General features: G+C 41.0%; 1 protein-coding gene across 1 annotated transcript in view; it reads left to right on the top strand.

The window, feature by feature from the left end:
• Positions 1-5,969: 5,969 nt before the first annotated feature.
• Positions 5,970-17,366, top strand: part of NUGGC (nuclear GTPase, germinal center associated) — a 46,501-nt gene continuing 35,104 nt past the window's right edge. The window contains exons 1-2 of the mRNA XM_007517289.3: positions 5,970-6,175; positions 13,824-13,913. Of these exons, the coding sequence (XP_007517351.1) occupies positions 13,871-13,913 (43 nt within the window). The 5' untranslated portion in view covers positions 5,970-6,175; positions 13,824-13,870. The remainder of the gene's footprint in view (positions 6,176-13,823; positions 13,914-17,366) is intronic.

Here is a 17,366-nt window from a genome sequence, read left to right as displayed (position 1 = left end):
GTTTCTAAGAGGTGGGAGGGTGGAGGCACAGAACTTTGGTGGTGGGTACAATGTGAGTTGAGTTTTGTAACATAAGGAAAACCCTGCATTCCTGCAAAGTGAAAGCCAATTCTGAGCCTGGAAGACAGCAGGCAGGAACAAAGTCACATCTCCACTTGGTCAGGTTGGTCTCAAATGAAAAGCACCTATCATCTAACCATCATGAAAGCTGTGGCGGTCTTTCCAATGAAACACAGGCATAAAGTTATGCAGAGATTGGAGGCAAAACTTCAGATACTTTCTTGCTAAAACTTATCCATGATACTTTTATTCATACACCTAAAACTAAGAACTCCCCTCATTAGCATAAAGACAGAAATAAATGCTGTTTACAGTTCCTTACAACTCATTAGAGTTAATGTTATTCTAGATCTTCAACACCACCACTGCCATCACTGTCAGTGAAAGCTGTCCTGGTCATTTTGTGACTTCCCATCACTTGTTTTGTTATCAGACTATTGTTGAATAACATCATTTATCTTTCTTGAAAATCTTTCATGATAAGAATTTCCACCCTTGTTTTTCAAAAAAATATTTACTTGGGACCTATGTAGTGGTGCACACATCACCATACACAGGAACAGGATTCAAATTCCCAGTCCCCACCTGCAGTAAGAAAGCCTCACAAGCAGTTAAGCAGTGCTGCAGGCATCTTTCTCTGTCTCTACCTCCTCCTTTCTTAATTTCTCTGTATTTATTTATGTATTTGTTCTTTCCCTTTTTTCTTTGTCTCTGTTTTAAAAAATAGGAATCAATGTGGATCATCAATGGTAGAGAAATGTTCCATACTCCAAAGGGAGGCTAGACAACATACTCTATCTACCACCTGAGGAGGATGGGTCCTGAAATTGGGGCAGGCTGGAATGTTCCTACTCATAGCCACAGAATGTGAGCTCATACCTACAGGGATGCAGAGTTTACATAGGCTTCTAAGCTGAATATAGGCCCCAGATCAGATTAAATCGATGGGGTTTACAGAGTACCATAGTTTTATATACCATATATTTGCTCCAATAATACATGATACAGAAAGAAAGATACAAAGAGAGACCAGATTACTGCTCATTTATGGCTTATAGTGATGCCAGAGTGGTACTTTGGTTCTCTCTCTTCTTCCATCTCATAAATAAATAAATCTTAAAAAAAAAAAAAAAAAAAGACTTGATGAAAGATGAGAAGGATAGACCAGGCTGGGAGACAGAGCAGGTGAGTGCAGATTCTGGCAGGTGATCAGGTAGGATGCTGGGACTCTATAGAAATCTCTCTTAATTGCTTCAGTGTTTCAATGATTTGAATAACAATTACTCTTGGGAGTTTGTCCAGTGTTCAAACAGACCTAACATTTAGATCTTCACTGAAAGATACAGGGACACCATACAGAACCCAGATAAGGACTAGAGGATATCCTTCCTGCTATCCATGAGTGAGGCCCTGGGTTCAACCCCTGGCATGATATGAGAGCATTGATAGAATACAGACAGGCAGAACCGCAAGGATGGTAGAGTAATGCTTTGGTTTCTCCCATAAAAACATAGAAAAAATTGAGCCAAGGAGCTTATTTAGAAGCAGAGTACATTCATGAGGCCCTGAGTTTAATCTTGGCACCACACTTGAAAAAAGGTGCAAAATTAATTTTAGTTATTAGGTACTTGGGAAGTAACTCTGATTAGAACTACAGTTAACTCGGGAGTTGGGCGGTAGCACAGTGGGTTAAGTGCATGTGGTGCATAGTGCAAGGACCGGCATGAGGATCATGGTTCGAGCTCTGGCTCCCCACCTGCAGGGGAGTTGCTTCACAGGCAGTGAAGCAGGTCTGCAGGTGTCTATATTTCTCTCCCCCTCTCTGTCTTCCCTTCCTCTCTCCATTTCTCTCTGTCCTATCCAACAATGACATCAATAACAACAATAATAACTACAACAATAAAACAACAAGGGCAACATAAGGAATAAATAAATATAAAAAAATTAATAGAATTACAGTTAACTGTTGAAGCAAAGAAACTGCCAGTAGAGGGAGAGCTAAACACATGTGACTTGAAAGTAAGTTTAAGAGATAATTTTTTCCTGAGATTTCAAGACCTAATATTAATAGTAGTGTTCTAGGTGATTTTCCTCCTTTTGAGCTTTATATTGTTATTTCCACTATTTTCTTTTTTTTTTAATTTTTAAAATTATTTATTTTCCTTTTTGTTGCCCTTATTGTTTTGTTGTTGTAGTTATTGTTGTTGTTGATGTCATTGTTGTTGGATAGGACAGAGAGTAATGGAGAGAGGAGGGGAAGACAGAGATGGGGAGAGAAAGACAGACACCTGCAGACCTGCTTGCTTCACCGCCTGTGAAGCGACTCCCCTGCAGGTGGGGAGCCGGGGGCTCGAACCGGGATCCTTACTCCAGTCCTTGCACTTTGCGCGATGTGTGCTTAACCCGCTGCGCTATCGCCTGACTCCCCCATTATTTTCTTATAAAGTGCCACAGCTTTCCAAGTCTTCAAAGCAATTTCTAAATATATATCTTCATGTTTTCTTTACCTCTTTGCTTTTTGAATCCTCACTTTTTCCCCCCACTAAGATTATTGCTGGAACTCATGGCCTGCATAGCCCTATTGTTCCTGGCAGTCCTTTTTTCCTTTTCTCCCCCCTCCTTTACTATTTATTTTGATAGGCAGTAAGAGATAGAAAGGGAGAGAGACAGAGAAGTGGAGACACCTGCAGATCTACATCACTGCTCCTGAAGTGTTCCTTCTGCAGATGGCAACTGGAGAAAGGGCATTGAATCTAGTCCCTTCTACACTATCTCACTTAAACAGGTGGCTCCAGGGAATGACCCAAAGATCTCACACATGTGAAACACTGCTGAGTGACCACCGTGTCTCTTAAAAGCAAAATCTATATCTCTCTTTGGCCTTAGCAGTAGAAGTGAGCTGACAAAGGGAATGTCATCAGTAGGAAAATGCACACATCATGCTGCCACTATGGCTCTAAGATCTGTCACCTTCAGACATTCCATCAAGAAGCTATTCCACCAAGAACAAAAAAGTATAGTTGGAGTACCTTGGCTATAAAGACAAAATTCTACCAGAACCACTTGAATGAGACACCTGAAAATTATACACTGCAGATTCAGGCTTGGCTTCTGTGATGGAATAGCATCTAATCCCAAGAGGCTAGCAATTGTGTCATCCCATCCATTTCAAGGGTTTCAATGAATAAATGTTTTAAATAATTTTAAAAAATCTATATCCTTGGGCCGGGTGGTGGTGCACCTGGTTGAGCACACATGTTAATAATACACAAGGACCCAGGTTCGAGACCTCTGTCCCCACCTGCAGGGGGAAAGCTTTGTGAGTAGTGAAGCAAGGTCTCTTTCCCTTTCAGTCTTCCTCCTTTCCCTTTCAAGGACTTCCTCTCAGTTTCTGGCTGTCTCTATATAATAAATAAATAAATAAAGATAATTAAAAAAATTTTTAAATCTTTTAAAAAAGAACCTTTAAAAAAAAATCTATATCCTTGTGGGGGTATGGGGATGGTAAGCATAGTGATCATGCAAAAGACTTTCATGTGGGATATTCCAAGGCCTCAATTTCAATCCCATACACCACCATAAGTCAGAGATAACCACTTCTCTGGTTTTCAGGAAAAAAAAATCATAATTACATTCTGGGAGTGAGGAGCTGGAAGGAGACACAGAGTGAGTGAGACAGACAACAAAGCACTTTGCCACCACACATGGGGTTTCATTGGTGCTATCCAATGTGCTCCCATGGAACCAGATTCAGAGCCTCACCTTCAATGAAGTATAAGTTCTACTTACTGAGCTATCTCCCAGCCCCTAAATTCCCACTTTAAACCCAAACATACCTATAGTTGCTGAGGTCTATTCTTGAAACGCCCAAGTTTGCCTTTGAAAATCAGATGCTACCTGGGGCGGGGGGGGGCGTCTGAGAGGTGGCACAGTGATCAGGGTACTAACTTGGAAGCATGAGCTCTTGAGTTCAATCCCCAGGATCCCATGAACCGGAATGATGCTCTGGTTCTCTCCCTCTCCCTCTCCCTCTCCCTCTCCCTCTCCCTCTCCCTCTCCCTCTCCCTCTCCCTCTCCCTCTCCCTCTCCCTCTCCCTCTCCCTCTCCCTCTCCCTTCCCCCCTCCCCCTCTCCCTCTCCCCCCTCTCTCCCCCCCACCTCCTTTTCTCCAACCTTCCTTCCTCTGTCTTGTGTAAATAAATAAATAATAAAAGATCAGAACACACACCACACACACTTGTTACAGGAAGCTGAAAGTTAAAAAACAGTAACCACAAAACCACCCTTTCTCACTACTTCACGTGACTACTGGGCTGCCAAACTCAGCAAGGTGGACCGATGCTTCCTTCACTCCTGAACAGCAATGGGAAAGCATTTGTTTTGTACAATGTGAATTCCAGGAAGTTATTTAAAATTGCTTAGGGTCTGGGCAGTGGCACACAGGTTATAATGTGTAAGGACTCAGAATTGAGCCCTTGGTTTCCACTGCAGGAAGAAGTTTCATGAACAGTAAAGCAGTGCTGTGTCTCTCTGTTTCTCACTCTCTCTATCTCTCCCTTCTCTCTCAATTTCTTTCTGTCCCATCAAATAAAATAAATAAATAAATAAATAAGTAAGTAAAACTGCCAAGAACTTCAGAGACATCTCAGTGTTAGAATGCAGGACTTATATGCCTGAGGCCCCAGAAGCCCCCGGTTCAATCCCTGGCACCATGATATGCCAGAGCTGAGTGATGCACTGGTTTCTCTCTCATGAAAAAAAATAAGTAAACATAAGCAAAATTATTAATTAATTAAAATTGAACTGCCAAGGATGTGGCTTCCTGTTAAATTTTAACATAAATAATTTATTTTAAAATATTAATTTATATATTTATGAAAATGAGAGAGGGAGAAAGAACCAGAGCTTCACTGTGGAATGTGCAATGCCCAGGATGGAACTCAGAAGCTCATGTGTGAGGATACAACACTGTATCCACTGCACCACCTCCTGGATCACTATGTAAAATAATATTAAAAATAAAATCTTTTATTATTTACATTTTTATAAACTGTGCTATTGTAAAGTGTGAACTCAACATGTCCTCTAAGAATGGCAACCACTGAAACAATAAAAAGTATGGATCAGGGAAAAATAGATAGATAGATAGATAGATAGATAGATAGATAGATAGACAGATGTATATATTAGGAATGCCAACTATAAATATCTCATTTAATTCCTATAATCCATATAGAAGATTTCTTGTTCCTCTTTAGGAAAGTTCATTCTTGTAAAATACCTGACTTGTATGATATTCAATACAATAACACAAGACAAGCTTGGTATCAAATACTCTAAAACTTGTCACCCTTCTTAATCTACAGAAATGATATAAAACTGCTATACACATTCCAGTGCTAAGGTATATTGTGGAATTAGTGTTATAGTTTGGAACATTCCTTCTGCCCATTTTCTTAGTGCAGTAACTATCATTCTCAGTTGTCTTAACAGTCTATCAGTCTCTTTCTCTACAAAAAGTCGGTATTAACACTCATTGGTACAATCAAAGTTGATTGGTTTTTTTGTGAATTTCAAGACTTATCACGAATCTGTTTTTCTTCATCATCTCTTATCAGTTAGTTTTTCCAGTTGTCTTGTATTGGCAGGTACAGAGGAGAGGTAGAGAGCCAGAACTTTTTTTTTTTTTTTAAATCTCTTGGGACTGGGCCATTTTCCTGTCTGCTTAAGTAAAGCAAATTCACCAGAATAATTCCATCCTTGAAGAAAGGTCATGCAGAGTGTAGAAGTTTATTTTGAAAGAAAAAAATGACGAATATCTGATATCTTGTAGGAACAGGTTAGATAAGGGACTAAGATCCCCATATGGCATGCCATTTAAGTTTAATTAAAAGGAGGAAATAGCACAAATCAATTTCTGAGGGAGGAGATTGACATAAATAGCCCTCCACTGGCAAATTAGTTTCACTTCTGCTTGTGTAAATGTGGCTTTGCTGCTGTGGCCACCAAAGGTTATAAAAACCAGCTGGTTCCAAAGATTGAAACCAGGGCAAAGAAGCTGCCATCGTCTCCTTTGCAGACTCCTGGAACCAGAGTCAAAATAAAAGTAACATCTGGTAAGTTGTTTCTCTTAAGTTGATTTTACATTTACAGAAATACGGAAAAGACAGTATAGAGACACCCCCCCTTCTATATAATCCATACCTAATTGCCTCTCTTAAACATGTTGTAATTAAGGAAGCAATGTTTATAACATCCTTATTAACAAAAGGTTATGTTATTTTAAAAATTTCTTAGTTTTTTAAATCTACTGTTCTCTCCCTTTGTCTCCTCCTCCTCCTCCTCTTCCTCCTCCTCCTTCTTCGTCTTCTCTGTCTCTTTCTCTGTCTCTCTCTTCTTTCTTTGGAGAGACCAGAGCAACACTCAGCTTTGGCACATGCAGTGTCAGGGCCTGAACCTCGTGCATGCAGGTGCTGTGTTCTGTCACTGACATATCTTCCTGGTTTTCTAATACTCTTTTTTTTTTTTTCTTTCTTTCTATTCTGCCATCTCACCCCTGATCCCACACTGCATTTAGATATTATGTCTCAGCCTCCTCTTGGATACACCAGTGTCTTGGACTTTTTTTTTTTTTTCTTTTTTGATGGCCTTGAAAATTTTGAGAAGAGCAAATAATATTTCTATAGAACTCATTTCTATGTAGATTTATCTGTTTTTCTCAGGAATATAACTGAGTGGGAAAATATCCTCATCACACCATGTTACATCAAGGGGTCCTCTTAGCAACATAATTTCTAACTTTGATGTTGAAGTTGATCTTGATCACCCTCCTGAGCTGTGTTGGATAAAATTCTTTATTGCCAAGTTACTCTTCTTCCCCCAGTTTTTCTTCCGATCTCTTTAAAAGGAAGTCCCTCTGCAACACCCACACCTTAGGATAAGAATTATGTTATGCTATGAAGGTGGAATATCTACATGAGGTTTTGGGTTGTTTTTAATGTGGCACCATAGGGGAATGAACCTAGGATCTTGAACCTATGTGAGTGGACTATTGGGCCCAATTTTAATATAATGATTATCCCACTCCCCCATTTATAGAGATTTCTTGGTGCTCCCATGTGTTGCTAGTACTCAAACCCAGGGTCTTGTGTACAATAAGATATGTAGCCTACAAGGTGATCAACCTCTCAGTGCTGAAGATTTTCTTTTCTTTTTTTTTTTTTCCTCCAGGTTTTTATTGCTGGGCTCGGTGCCTGCACCATGAATACACCGCTCCTGGAGGCCATTTTCCCCCCTTTGGTTGCCCTTGTTGTTGTAGCCTCGTTGTGGTTATTATTATTGCCATTGTTGATGTTGTTCGTTGTTGGATAGGACAGAGAGAAATGGAGAGAGGAGGGGAAGACAGAGAGGGGGAGAGAAAGATAGACACCTGCAGACCTGCTTCACCGCCTGTGAAGCGACTCCCCTGCAGGTGGAGAGCCGGGGGCTCGAACCGGGATCCTTACGCCGGTCCTTGCACTTTGCGCCACATGCGCTTAACCCACTGCGCCACATGCGCTTAACCCACTGCGCCACATGCGCTTAACCCACTGCGCCACCACCCGACCCCCTGAAGATTTTCTTTTCTTTTCTTTTCTTTTCTTTTCTTTTCTTTTCTTTTCTTTTCTTTTCTTTTCTTTTCTTTTCTTTTCTTTTCTTTTCTCTTCTCTTCTCTTCTCTTCTCTTCTCTTCTCTTCTCTTCTCTTCTCTTCTCTTCTCTTCTCTTCTTTTCCCTTTTCTTTCTTTCTTTCTTTCTTCTCTTTCTTTCTTTCTTTCTCTTTTTCCTTCTTTCTTTTTTGCCTCTAAGTTTATTGCTTAATACCTGCACTATGAATCCACTGCTCCTGCAGCCATTTTTTCAAAATTTTTTTTTCCTTATTTTTGGATAGGACAGAGAAATTGAGAGGGGAGGGCAAGATAGAGAGGGATAAAGAAAAATAGACACTTGTAGACCTGCTTCACTGCTTGTGAAGTGACGTCCCCTACAGGTGAGGAGGAGCTGGGGGCTAAAACAGGGGTCCTTGCACTTCGTGTTATGTGCACTTAGCCTGGTGCCCTACTGCTCAGCCCCCAGATTTTCTATGAGAAACTCATATCTTTTTCCTTTCTTGATTTCCTTAAATTAAGTCATCTCTTGGGGGAGAATAAATTCTACTTTCTCCTTCACTTAAGTGAATGTCAAGGATATGCAAAGGCCAGTGAACTAAAAATCTGCAAAATCAGGTTTTCATTTGAATTTTATTTAACAGTGTGATTTTAGGCAACCAATACCTCTGTCTTCCCCAAAGTAAACAGTTCAAACAAACATCTTTGGGGTGGTATCCATGTCTTCCTATGCCTCATTAACTTTGGCAGCCTTAGGGGAGAAGTATGTGAGGACTCAAATTCACTTTGTTCGAATCTGATCAAGTCTGTTACAAAAATTTCTTACTTCCCTTCCCTATTCACTTATGAGAGAAAGAGGGAGAACAGTGCCAGTGCCCCAGCTCTTGGATCTGCCTCTGCTAACTGTGTTTCTAATGCTGTCCACTGACTGATGTATCAGCACTGAAAACACAGCCTTTTGCCTTTGGGGGTTCCAAAGGTCTGGTTTTACTTTTGATTCCCAACTGTATTTAAATGCCTACTTTGGGACAAACCTTGTTTGGAAGAGCTGTACAAAGTCTAATAAAGTGGTTAGGAAATATTGCCAATACCCAAAGCACTTACAAAGAAAGTGAAGGTATCCCAGATGTATTAAAAATCTCCTCTTCACCTTTCATTCTTCAGCCCATCCTGTGTGTGTGTGTGTGTGTGTGTGTGTGTGTGTGTGTATTTGGGGTGGAAGGATGAGGCAGGACTTCACCAAGAATCTTAAAAGAAGATGGGATAGAACCTCAAGGTGACTGATTGATGGGGCTAAGGACAGGGGTCCTTTTACTTGTAAAGGTGGAACCCCAGAACTTGATCCAGGCAAATACTAGTACTATTCACTTGTTCAGCTGCAGTCACCAAATATTCTAAAGTAAACCACATCTGTACACATAAGTGGGTACCTGTTGAGCAATTTTACAGGCATTATCACATTTCATCCTCATGCTTAACTCCACACAGACATTTTTACAGAGGTAAACTGAGGTTCAGAGAGGTTAAGGGGATGTGTTTAATGGTATACTGATATAATGGAGAAGCTCCCTCACCCCAATTCGAGAATCCTTTCTCCAAAGATTTAGTCATTTTGCTAACACCATCCAAAGTCTGGAATGGAAAACCAGATTGTATAGGCAACAAGCCCACCTTGTCCTCTGATGTGTCCCAGCACAGAGAGCCATGCCTGGCACCTAGGGGACACTAAGTAACAAGCATGTGCTGTATGTATGAACAAATGTGATTTCTGACATTCATTTTACAAGCAAGGCTCTAAGAGATGGACTTCATTCAACAAATTCTTATTCAGTGCTTACAGACTGCCAAGTTCTTCCCACTTGGGGGTTGCTAAGGCAATGTTCATGGTCTAAGTGTCCCAAGGAGCCCCGCTAATGTGAGCATTTAAGTGTATCCTTATTTGTGTTGCTTTATTGGGTGTTGGTGGGGGGCATACATGAAAGGAAAATGGGAATAAGGCTGGAAAAATAGCTTGCTCAGATACTATACTGCTTTACCTTCTTTATAGCCCAGGTTTGAACCTGACCCCTACTATACTGAAGGAGATGTTTGGTGCTGTGGTTTATTTCATGCCTCACCTCCAATGTATGGAGAGAAAGAGAGGGAGAGAGGAAGAGAGAGAGAGAGAGAACTGTTAGAAGACTTAGTGTCTTAGGTGGGACAAGACACAATGCTTAGTAAAATTTGGGGAGGAGAGTAGTTATTCTTTTGTGGTCTTAAAAAACATATATACAAAGTTATATATTTGCAGTTCTCGTTGAAGTTCTGTTCCATAATCATTTATTTTTTGTGCTCTAAAAGCAGTTTATTGGATAAATATAGGAGAAAAATGGGAGGTAGTTAAGAGCAGGAGCAAGCAAAAATATATCCCTAAATGAAGTAGGGGGGGCAGGCTGAGGGAGAAAGACTCTGCCTGTAATCATATGCATTTCTGCCTTAGATACAGAGTGGATGTAGTGAATGTGTACTGTTTGGATTCTCTTTTTCACACACACACACACGCATACACGTGCGCGTGCGCGTGCATGTGCGTGTGTGTGTGTGTGTGTGTGTGTGAAAAAGAGAATGTGTGTGTGTAGGGTGGGATCCTGCTAGTGGTCCATGTCAGTTAGTTCAATCCAGTGGCTATAGGTTAACTGTTGACATCTTACTACTCTTCCTCCCTCCGGGTGCCCCATTACCTGATTTCCTTTATGGCTAGCTTATTTAACTACTGAAGACATTTCAGGAGTAATCAGTTTGGATCCCTATGTACAATTTGATATATCAAGCTACTGCTCTCCCACTCAGTCTTATTAAATACTTTCCCCTGCATCTTCAGAGATCCCTCATTTTGTGAGTGCTACTTCCTCCACTCTCCTGTCCTTAAACTCCAGAGGGGATATTTAAATTGTACTTAGTATAGTCTGCGTCGTGGGATAAAAAGAACACTGAGGTTGGACTGTTTCACTGGACAAGTCAGCTTCTTCTTTCTGGGACTCAAAATCCAGAAATATAAAAGTAGGAGTTTGAGAACATTAATTTAGTTCTACCACATGAAGCTGCTGTACTATACGATTGACAATTGCATTTGCATGGCCTCTGTCATTAAAGTAAAAAGACAAAAAAAAGACAACCACACAGATAAAGGGGAGAGTGACAGAAGCAAGAATAACTGTCAAAAGTTGCATTTATTTTAACAGGAAACCCATTTTGTGCAGTTACCCATATCTAACTACATGTGCAGTGTATCATTTAAAAGATGCTATTCTTAGGCTCAGCAGACTTGAAGGTAATTAGGTGCTAAAAGCAAAAGTTAAGAGCTAACCACATAGTTGCAATGCAAGTGAAATAAACCACACACAAAAACCCTGCCTACATGAGCAACAGACTCAAACTGTTTTCAATTGCTTCTGCACAGAAATCAAATGTCCACAAAATACCAATGCCATGATTGCTTCTTCTGGGTGAAATCGGAGCTCAGCTGTGCATGAGGGGTCAGTTTCTCTTTAAAACAAAATCAGTGTGAAATGACAGCAATCTCAGTTGTCCTCTTTTGATTACACAGGAGCCCAAATCATTGGCACAGACTAAGTTACTATGACAGGTGACATTTCAAAATAGAGCTCTCATCCTTCCAGTCCTCAACTAAGCCTGAGAACACTTCCACTTAGAGTAGTAATTCAGTCTTTCATTTGTAGATGGAAAAATTGAGACTCGGGTGGTAAAACAACTGGTCCTACAAATCCTTTGACTGTGGCAAAGACAAACTGGGACCTTCCTTCCTAGTGGTCTTCTAAACCACATTGTTCAGTTTAGCCCAATGATCATATGTTGAATGAGGACATGTTGTTATACCAACTAGTAAATTTTCTTGTTTGCAGGCTCTCCTAACAATGATAAGAATTATAGGGGATTATAGGAAATAACTCCCTAGCAATTATAGGGGAATATCTGATATCACTTGAATATATATTGAGCATTTGCACTGGATAACCAGCCAACCTATAGAGATAAATATATAGAAACTTATACTGATATCACTTGAAAGTCTGTAAGGCAAGGACATGCCTCTACTGCCCAGAACTTTATGACTTCAGGTTAACATTGGTACCCCAATTGGGTAAGCCACGGGCCCTTGTGCTAGTGATACGGAGACCTGGCAGAGGCTCCAAACACAACTCAGAGCTTCTCTGTCTCTATGCACAGATGAGAATCTGAGGAACACAGGTAGATTGGGGAAGCCCTGAAGTGTTTGTTCACTGTGTGTATCATGTGTTTCTGTTTGGCTCTCTCAGTTGTATATTTTGAAAACTGAGAGTAACCAATCCATCTGAAATATGCAAATTTCACACTAGTCTGGCACCAGCCACTGGGCTCATAGGTGGTTGTGAGTTGGTCCATGCCTAATTTACATATGAATTCCAGTGAAGTACATGACTCATGAGTTCTAACAGTCTCTACTTTTAGCTTGGCTGGTAAATATTAATGAAATGACTTCTGGATTTCGATGGTGTTGGTCCAATGTGATGCACCCTTATTATCTACAAGATGCTGGATTTTAGGGAAAGTTCTTATTTGTTCTATTCTTTTTCTTATGATCCCTTCTCAGACACTACCACTAACCAAAACAAAACAAAATAAAGCAAAGCAAAACACAACTCTGTACTGTTCTCCAACGTAGGGTTTCCTACTGGACATGCAGGCATTTTAGTGCATAGTGGTCCTTCTGAGTGGGTTTCCCTTGTCCTCTTCTTCCTGGTGAATTTGTACTCTCTCTTCAATATCCTGTCTAGCATTTCTTCTGACAAATAGTGCATCGATTGATTTGCCATCATTTCCTGCAGTGTGAGTTCTGCATGAAGCACACTTCTGCTAAATGCCTGCTTTGCTTTGTTTATTCTTCCTCCTCACTTGGAGGTTGTTGGCTGCATTTATTGGTGATGTGAAAAGGCTCTCATACCTGCGGCTCCAAAATGCCAGGTTCAATCCCTTGCCACCATAAGCTGGAACTGAGCAGTTCTTTGGTATCTATCTATCTATCTATCTATCTATCTATCTATCTATCTATCTATCTACCTCTCTCTGTCTCATATTAAAATAAAACAGATAAAATATTATCAAAATAATAATGTATCAACACTCAACATATAGTCACTGGGCTAAACTAAATGATGTGGTGAGAAAACCATAGGATCTCATGTGTAGGTCCCGGTTCTGACTTTGCCACAACCAAAGGATTTGTAGGATCAGTCGTTTTACCACCCAAGTCTCAATCTTTTCCATCTACAAATGAAAGACTGAATTACTACTCTAAGTGGAAGTGTTCTCAGGTTTAGTTGAGGACTGGAAGGATGAAAGTTCTATTTGGAAATGTCACCTGTCATAGTAACTTAGTCTGTGCCAATGATTTGGGCTCCTGTGTAATCAAAATATCACAACTGAGATTAACATTTCATTCATTTTACTTTAAAGAGCAAAATATCTGGGGTTGGGTGGTGACGCACCTGGTTGAGTACTCATGTTACAATGCGCAAGGACCCAGGTTTGAGGCCTTGGTCCCCACCTGCAGGGGTAAGATTTGCAAGTGGTAAAGCAGGGCTGTAGGTATCTGTCAGTTTTTCACCCTATCTCCCTCTTTCCTCTTGATTTCTGGCTGTCTCTGTCCCATAAATAAATAAAAGATAAAAAATTAGAAAAAGAGCAAATTATCTTTGTCATAATGATTGCTTAATTGTTGAGAGAGAAAGAGAGAGAAGCACCACACCATCATTTGTGATAGTTTACTTATTTTTGCCTTTCTTGTCTTGATACAGTGCTGGGGATTAAAGCTAGGACCTCAGCTATGTAAGGCATACACTCTACCAATCAAACCACCTCCCAGCCCCAATCTCTGTCCTATTTGAATCAACAAGTAATATACCAGGCATATGAGGAAGTCAAAATAAATTAAAATGTTTACTGCCCTAATGGAACTTGAACCTGAGTTGGGGAAATAAAGCTAACCACATCTACACATTCACTTCACTTTTGACTTTTCTGTGTTTACAGTGCTGCTGTCTGTCCTTTTCTCTCTGTCATGGACTGTGTGTGTATTTTCAGGCTGAATCTCCTTAAGAAAACAAACTTGGCCATTTTTACAACAAGAGATGGCAGAACCCGAAGATTTTGTGGATCAAGAGCCATGCCCAGGTAACATCCCTGTAATGCCTCCCCAGAGTAAACAGTAACTGATCAACCTTTATATGATCAAGGGCAAATGGGCTAAAACTCTTTGAGTACAGTCATAGTCTAATTTCAAGAGCTGTTCTCTCTTAACGTTTTAAGAGATGATGACTATAAATCATTTCATCGCCAACTAAAGTAGCCTATTCACAATGTAGTATTAGTCAGCTGTCTGATCAGCAATTACATTAGTACACACACAGCCACAGCCCTTTTTTTAAAAAAAAGTTTCCAGAAAGCCATCTTGGGTGGTACAAAGGTAGCTTCTCTTAGAATGAGCAAGGTAGGGCAGAGGGTAGAGAGCACAATGGTTATGCAAACAGACTCTCATGCCTGAAGCTCCAGAGTCCCAGGTTCAATCCCCCGCACCACCATAAGCCAGAGCTGAACAGTGTTCTGGTGAAGAAGAAGAAGAAGGAGAAGGAGAAGGAGAAGGAGAAGGAGAAGGAGAAGGAGAAGGAGAAGGAGAAGTAAACTGAGAACGATGGAGCCCTGATACCCTAAAGCCCCATGTTAAATCCTCTGCACCATCATAAACCAGAGCAGAGCAGTGCTCTGGTTAAAAACAACAAAGCAGGGAGTTGGGTTGTAGCGCAGCGGGTTAAGTGCACGTGGCGCAAAGTGCAAGGACCAGAGTAAGCATCCAGGTTCGAGCCCCTGGCTCCCCAACTGCAGGGAAGTGGCTGAAGCAGGCGATGAAGCAGGTCTGCAGGTGTCTATCTTTCTCTCTTCCTCTCTGTCTTCCCCTCCTCTCTCCATTTCTCTCTGTCCTATCTAACAATGATGACATCAATAACAACAACAATAACTACAACAATAAAACAAGGGCAACAAAAGGGAAAATTAAAAAGAAGAATGAGCAAGGTAAAGCTTCTAGGATCATTCCAGACACTTTTCTCAGAAGGGTATCTATTAGGGGTACTATGTTGGAGTCAAGTTGGGACGCCACCCTCCCCTCAGAAGTCTTGGTGCAAGGAGGAAGCCTTCTTCAGGAAGATATTGTACAGAAAATGGGGTCAACTGCTTTCTCTGTGTTTTGAGAAGTGAGGGAGAAACTCACTTCCTCACTTGAGGGAGTGAGTTCCTTTAGGAGAAGGAAGTGGAAACAGTGGATACCTCTGAAATATGGCTGGATTCTCAATGGAGAGAACTGAAACTTTGTCCAGGAAATGGTTCACCTGGTAGAGTGGTGTGCTGTGTCATGTAAGATGCTGGATTCAAGCCCTGGCATCACAAGAGAGGTACCATGGATAGCACTAGGTGAGCTCTATGGATGGTAAAGCAGTGTTGTGGTGTCTTTCTTCCTTCTGTTTGTCTCACCTTCTCTCTAGAAATTAAAGCATAGAAAATTGGTCACTCAGTGGTATCACACAAGCCCTATGTACATTCCACTTTACCATATTAAAAGAAAGACAATGTACCAGAGTGATGTCTGGTTCTTTCCCTCTCTCCTCCTATCTTCTTCATAAAAGAAAGACAAAAGGGGGTGGGGAGGTTGCTCACCGGGTTAAGCGAACATAGTGTGACGCCAAGACCCATGCAAGGATTCTGGTTCGAGCCCCCAGCTCCCCACCTGTGGTGGTGTAGGGGGGTCACTTCATAAGCGGTGAAGCAGGTCTACAGGTGTCTATCTTTCTTTCCCCTTTTATGTCTTCCCCTCCTCTCTCGATTTCTCTCTGTTCTATCCAACAACAACAACAATATGGGGGGAAAAGTGGCTTTCAGGAGCAGTGGATTCATAGTGCAGGTCCTGAGCCCCAGGAGGCAAAAAAAAAGAAAGAAAAAAGAAAGAAAGAAAGAAAGAAAGAAAGAAAGAAAGAAAGAAAGGAAAAAGAGAAGGGAAAGCCCTGCTATATGGCTGAGCTCAGAGGGCTGTCTAGGAAGTAACCCTTGGAAGTATAGGGTTGTTCTGCTAGGAAGAGCCTTGACAATCTTCAGACACAAAACAGAAGAACCAGATCCACAAAGCAGCTGTTAATTGGGTCAGGATGCCCCAGATCAATTTTCAAAAGTGGCACCCTGTGGCAGTCAGAAGCAATAGCATCAACAGATGAGGTTTCCTTTTTCTTTTCTTTTCTTTTTTTTTTTGACTACCCTACCCACCCATGCAGTTCTTTCAGGGGATAATTCAGTATAACATGCTGGAGGAGGCCAAGAGAACTCTAGCAACTGTAGGAAGTATTAAGATATGGGGTTCAAGTTCAGGTCAGTTCATTCCAGTTATAATTCAGTGTAAAACTACTACCCTTCCATGGGAGAAATCCAAGCTGGAATACTTTCTCCTTTCCAAGTGGTTTTTTCATTTTGGAAATAGAAGAAAAAGTAAAAAAAAAAAATCCTTGCTATTTCCTTGGATTCTTAAGCCTTCAGTTGAGAAACAAGCTTCCAGTCTTTTCTCAGATTAGGAAACTAGTCTAAGAAGTTGAAATAAAGGCCATGGATCTATGGTCTTGTCCCTTGTGTTCCACAAGTGGCTAAAATGCCATGCAAACATTGCTTACACAAAAAATGTTTGGGAGTCACAAAGTCGAGATTAAGTCCAACCTCCTTTTCTTCTCTCTCTTTCAAAAGACAGAGAGGGAGAGAGAGAGAGAGAGAGATGTCACAGCACCAAAACTTCAATAAGTACTGTAGGGGGTCAAACCTAGGTTACACATATCCAAGAAAGTTATTGCACACAATCCAAGAAAGTTACTGCATCAGCCCTAAATCTGACCTCCTTGTACTCTCATTTCCCAGGTAGATTAGGGAACATCCTGGAATTCTGAGATACCTATTGTAACACAGACTAGTATCTATCAGTATCCAGCTGGGAGCTGATAGCCTGACTGTCCTATTCTTTTCACCTCTCCCCTTTCTTTCCCAGTTCCAGCCACTAATTCAGTAATTACTAAGAACTGCACTCCCATGTGATCCTCAGAATGACCCAGCTTGTGTTCATCTGAATTGACTTTAGCCCTAAAGTCAGAATGTCTGAGATCAAAAGATCTGAACTCCAAGCTCTTTCTTAGCTGAGTCCCATGGTGGAGGCAGGGCCTTCTGCTGGTCCCCCACATGAAATGCTTTCTCTGGTTCATGGGACAGATGACTTCCCAATGTCTGACTCAGTTTGGGAGTCTCATCCTCCCATAACATTTTATGTGTTTAGAAAGTTATACTGCCTAGAAATCATTATCTCCTTTGTCATTTCCTCCTGGCCAGGAGCTGTGAGTGAGAACCATTTCCAGCAACCTTGACCCAGAGATCCACCTTGGCCTCTTGCCCATCAGGGGATACACCAACAGGGAGTGCTTAGTAAAGTCCCACCCAGAAGAGCATCTTGTTTATGTCTTTTCCTGAGTATTATGGACACTACTAATTCTTCATTTTATAGCTAAAAAAAAAAAGCCACTGAAAGCCACTTTCTGCAAAACGACAAAC

This window comes from Erinaceus europaeus, chromosome 2 (assembly GCF_950295315.1).
Source record: "Erinaceus europaeus chromosome 2, mEriEur2.1, whole genome shotgun sequence".
Taxonomy (NCBI): domain Eukaryota; kingdom Metazoa; phylum Chordata; class Mammalia; order Eulipotyphla; family Erinaceidae; genus Erinaceus; species Erinaceus europaeus.
The sequence above is the reverse complement of the archived record's forward strand: the minus strand, read 5'-3'. Positions and strand labels throughout refer to the sequence as shown.